Here is a 5,538-nt window from a genome sequence, read left to right as displayed (position 1 = left end):
AGGCGTAAATACTGTGAGCTCTGTTCCATTTGATCCTCACTGAACTTGAGTTAAAGGTTTAAAGTGTCCAAATATTTCGTGATCTAGCGCAATTTGAAAATGTCTTTCTTCAGATTAAATTTAAGCAACGCAACTTTGGAAATGGAAGCGACAGCAGAAGAAGCCCGAGACGAGCACTTGGCGCAAGTGGAGATCGCGCTTCTGAGTGTCATATTCTTGTGCGCTGCAGCTCTAAACTTCGGACTGTTGCTGGTTTTATGGAGAAGGAGACAACAGATGACTCGCATGCGCGTCTTTGTCAGCCATCTCTGCCTAGCGGACCTGACGGTCGCCTTCTTCCAGGTGTGTCCCCAGCTAATCTGGGACATAACGGACCGTTTTCTGGGACCTGACCTGGTATGCCGTCTGGTCAAGTATTTTCAGGTGGTCGGCATGTTCGCCTCCACCTACATGATAGTTGTGATGACTGTAGACCGCTACCAGGCGATCTGCAACCCCATGGTGACTTTCCAGAGAAGGCGCACGCGCTGGAACCTCCCCGTGTGCGTCGCGTGGACTGTGTCCCTCATCCTCAGCCTCCCGCAAATCTTCATTTTCTCCAGAGTTCAAATCGCTCCGGGTGTATACGACTGCTGGGCACAGTTCATCCAGCCTTGGGGACTTAAAGCGTATGTGACATGGACGACCCTGGTCGTATTTGTTCTGCCGATCATAACCGTGATGGTGTGCCAGGTGCGCATATGCCGCGCGCTTCAGACCAACCTGTACATGAAGACTCAGCAACAGAGAGGAGATGGGAACACGCACCCGCTTTCCTCCAGAGCAAGCAGCGTCGTGTCGGTCTCAAAATCTCGGATTAAGACTGTGAAGATGACAGTTGTGATCGTGCTCGCCTACACCGTCTGCTGGGCTCCGTTTTTCACCGTGCAGCTGTGGTCCGTTTGGGACGCCAAAGCTCCAACTGAGAGTAAGAGAAGGTCTTTTGGTTTCTCATATACACGATAGTTTAGTTCTACTAGTTAGCCTACTTTTATTTACCCTGGGTATTCTGTACATTTTGCACCTCTCAGTTTGTACGTGTATAGTTGTTGTTACGTCTCGCGCACGGTCAAGCGCATTTCAATCCATGCGCATTTCGCTAAGTGGAAAGTTTAGCTATTGTTTTCTATTTATTTTTAAACGTGATAAAGTGTAATTTCTTGTAACCTATTTATTTTTATATTTCAGCCACGACTTTTACCATCCTCATGTTGCTGGCAAGTTTGAACAGCTGTGTCAATCCTTGCATTTACCTTCTTTTCACTGTGAAGTTTCCTAAACGGTTGGCAGTTTTGCTGTGCACGGAGAACGCCGATATGAGGGAGTCGGTGACTGAGGAAGCCACAATGGTCAGCTCTCTGTATATGAGCTACAAAAGCTCCAGCGAAATACGGTGAAAAAGAAAGAACACTATCAAAAAGTACCGTATAAGTACCATTGTATTGGTGTGTTTTTATGACATTAAGCTACTCTTTTTCTATAGGGCCTACATGTTACTATGGTGCTAAAGGCACACCTTATTTTTCTGGTTCAAAGTGCATCAAGATTGAATTAATAAATAAATGTATTTTTATTGAATATCAATGGAACAAAATAATTTTGTGGAAAAACAAAAAAACAAAAAATAGGGTAGGCCTACAACGAGGTAAAAGGCTCCATTGATTTTATTTTGTCCCAAAACACTAAATGACAATAAAAACTACCAGAGTACTCTACTACACACCTGTATGTCACTCACTCTGCACTGGAACATTTTCCTGTTCCATGAGGTCTTTGTGTGTGTGGTGTCTAAAGGTTGATTTTGAGGCAATTTGATCTCATTTTTATTATCTTTTTAAATGTTGCAAATTTATGTAGCTAATGAAAATCCCTGAAATTAAAATTTTTCTTTGAGAGATAAACTTATTTATCATTTTGTTTTTGTTTTGTTTAAGGTCATTAAATGAAACATTTTTCAGTAACTGGCCCAAAAGTGAAAGCGGTGGTATTTTGGGGTAAAAAAAAAAATTGGGCTCACATTGTCTCATCCAATCATAATAGAGAGGTTTGTTTATAGAATACTTGAGATGTAATCAAATGCCAAATGTGTTTGAAATTAACAGGAAATGGTCAAAGTTTTCTTAAGTAGTTATTTTGAGTAAGCATCATCTTAATTTGTTACTCAGAAAAAAGCATCTTCGAGTCTCAAATTTATTTGCATTAGTTGACAAATTTTGAACTATAACGATTGCCCATATCGCACTACACAATATCACTTTAAACTCCCAAGGGGCCTTTTAACCCAAGCGAGGCAGCCTTTTACACCAAGTGTAGATTAAATGCTCCCTCACCATCTAAAAAAAAAAAAAAAAAAAAAGAATTTTAATAGTGGAATTCTTCCACTATTATTTATTGTCACACAAATTATGTTGCTCCATCAATATTCAATAAAAATAAATATATAATTTTTTTAGCTTGATATATTCTGTGACCAGGAAAAAAGCTAAATGTCCTTAAGGGGTGCCATTAGCCCCGTTGTACCCTAATATCAGAAGGTTGTATTGTTTAATTATTATAATAATAATAATAATTATTTTTTCTTCAAAAAAGATGGCAAGGGGGCCTTTCTACCCTAGCCCTTCACTAGGGGTAAAAGGCCCCCAAGAGGATTATAGTGGTATATTTTAGGGGCAATTGTTGTAGTGCAAATAATTTTGAGACAGCAACACACATTTTGAGTAACAAATTAAGATAATGCTTAAGCAAAATAACCAATTAAGAAGATTTTAATTCATAATGCATTCATGCTAACGTTTACATTTAAAAATATATTAGCATATGTTGAAATTTACGTGAACAGAGATAGCTGAAAAAGTATTGTTTATTGTTAATTCATGTTAACAAATATTAACTAATGTTAACAATTTTAAACTTATTGTATTGTTACATGGATAGTTTATAGTTTGGTGGGATTGTATTGCTGAAATTGAAAATGCTTGTACTTGCTCAATGTTTCTTTGTGTTTTTTGTCAATGAAGTGCTGTAATATACTGCTCTATTTGGCATTGAAATTATTCCAATAAAGGGTACAAATAAAAAAGCATGCCTTATAGAGGCCAAGGACAGTAAATGACTTAAGGCATGACCACTATTAACCTCAGTGATCGTTTTTGAGTTCACAAAGAATAAAAAGGACAAAATAGTACATGAAGTTAGGTTTTTGTTTTTCAGTTTGTAACACTGACCCTCATGTAACCAGGTGAGAAACAAGACTATCAAATTTTTTAAAAATAAATCACTGAAAAAAAAAGTAATGCAAAGAGATCAGTGTGACTGAAAGTCTTTCTTTTTTCACTCTTTAAAGGAATATTCCAGGTTCAATAAAAGTTAAGCCCAATTGACAGCATTTGTGGGATAAAGTTGATTACCACAAACATATATTTCAACTTGTCCTTTGTTTTTGTCCTGGGTTACAGTGAGGCACTATAAAAGCTTATAAAAGCATTCATTCTTCTGTTAAAACTCATTTATTTGAGCTGTAAACTTTTACAGTGGTTTTTGGGTTTGTTGACATTACATCATCATGGCAACAAAGTTCTAAAATTTACTATAATTTTATACAGAAAAGGTTAGTAAGTGGTTTTATCACTCTGAAATCATGTTTACATTCATAATGTTTGTCTTCTTGTGGCTATACTTTTGAAAAAGTCAATATTTTTACGTTCACAAATCGTGGGCTTTTGGGGGGGTATGACCACCCAGAGGAGGCTTGAACCCATAGGGAAAAGTTAAATAAATAGTTTTAATCGTACATATTATATAAGGAATGTTTCAGTTAAGGATCAAAAGATTAGCCTACATGTCGGAGTGTTCATTTTCACTTGGTGCCAAAAAGACATAAATCAACACAAGATATCGATACAGGAGGTAACTATGGCAACAGTAGGCTACTTGAGTGCTCGTAAAGAGGATATCGATAAAACACAAGGACTATTTATCAATTATTTAGTATTTCACAAAACTCTTTCTTTAAAAGTCTTGAAAATAGTTGATATTGGCCAAACTGTGCCAGATAGAGAGAAATTGTAATGTGAGAGGAACCTCAAGAGATTGCACCCTGAAAATTACCGAAAGGTATGTGTATGACTTTCTTTCTTTTGCAGAATACAAATTATGATTTTTAGAAGAATAATTCAGCTCTGTAGTTCTATACAATGCAAGTGAATGGTAGCCAAAATCTTGCTCTAAAGCTCTAAAACCCCACATGAATGGAGCCAAAAAGTAGACCATATGACTCCAGTGTTTAAATCCATATCTTCTGAAGCGTAATGATCGGTGAGGAACAGATCAATGTTTAAGTTATTTTACTATAAATTCTCCTCCCTGCTCAGTAGGTGGCAATATGCACGAAGAATGTGAATTCCAAAATCTGAAGAAGAATGTGAACGTGAAAGTGGAGATTGATAGTAAAAATGACTTGTATATTGATCTGTTTCTCACCCACACTTATTATATAGGTTCAGAAGACATGAATTTAACCACTTGAGTCGTATGTATAACATTTATGCTGCCTTTATGTGCTTTCAGTTCCCCTCTAGCCAGGGCCGGAGTGGGACACAATTTCAGGCCGGGAAATCCTACACCCATCCAGGCCATCCTATGCACCCAAATAAAATTTAGAAACACGGACAACCTTGTTTTTTTAAACACAGAGAAGATCCTAAATTACATTTATTTCACAGGATAACCATAACATAAAAACATAAACAACCAACCTAGAAGTAAAGCAGTCATAATATCAAATGGGTCTGCACATAATGTACATACAAGCATTTACTCTAGAAGTCCAAAGCTGTTTCTACCTCTCTACTTCTCACTCATAAGTGTATATAAAAAAGGAAATTTGTATTACCTTATTAAATGTATGCATCATCTTTCATGTCAAATTCTTACATTTGATCAATAAAGTCAGTTATATAATAAGACACTATAGGGCTATTACCCATCAAATTAAAAAATGTGCAATGCAATTACAACTGCAATAAATAATGTTATGAGGTTGATGTTTTAAATAAACGTTTGAATATAAAAAAAATCAATACTTAAACATTAAACTAAACCGCCAATAGGTGGCGGCAAGTGACCGTCTTAATTAGTGAGTCATTCATACAAAAGATTCGTTCAAAACGCTGAATCATTCAGTAACAAATCACCGCGCTGCTGTAGCTTTCCTTTGGAACTATTTTAGTCGGTGAAATAGAACAAAAACAGTTAATATGGTTTGTGTCTAAAATGTAAGTAACTTAATAATAAATATTAACTACGCTTACGCTACTTGTTTATTGAACAATAAATTCAATGTAACATTTTCAATCGTGATAATATTCAGCAAAACAGCTCCCTTAGTTGTGTTATAGTCCCTCCCTTAGTTAACATATGATTTAGTTAAACTAAATCACATGTTATAAATAAAAAAAACAACAATTAGAATTTTTACCTCAGTACATTTCCTCTGTGAGT

At 36.2% G+C, this 5,538-nt stretch overlaps 1 protein-coding gene across 1 annotated transcript; it reads left to right on the top strand.

The window, feature by feature from the left end:
- avpr2b.1 (arginine vasopressin receptor 2b, tandem duplicate, 1) lies at positions 1-2,398 on the top strand. The gene is made up of 2 exons (XM_052140918.1): positions 1-967; positions 1,228-2,398. The coding sequence occupies exons 1-2, from the start codon at positions 100-102 to the stop codon at positions 1,434-1,436; spliced, it is 1,077 nt and encodes a 358-aa protein (XP_051996878.1). The 5' UTR covers positions 1-99; the 3' UTR covers positions 1,437-2,398.
- The last annotated feature ends 3,140 nt before the right edge of the window (positions 2,399-5,538 follow it).

This window comes from Xyrauchen texanus, chromosome 13 (assembly GCF_025860055.1).
Source record: "Xyrauchen texanus isolate HMW12.3.18 chromosome 13, RBS_HiC_50CHRs, whole genome shotgun sequence".
Classification (NCBI taxonomy): Eukaryota; Metazoa; Chordata; class Actinopteri; order Cypriniformes; family Catostomidae; genus Xyrauchen; species Xyrauchen texanus.
Note: the sequence above shows the minus strand (reverse complement) of the source record. Positions and strands in the feature narration are given on the sequence as shown.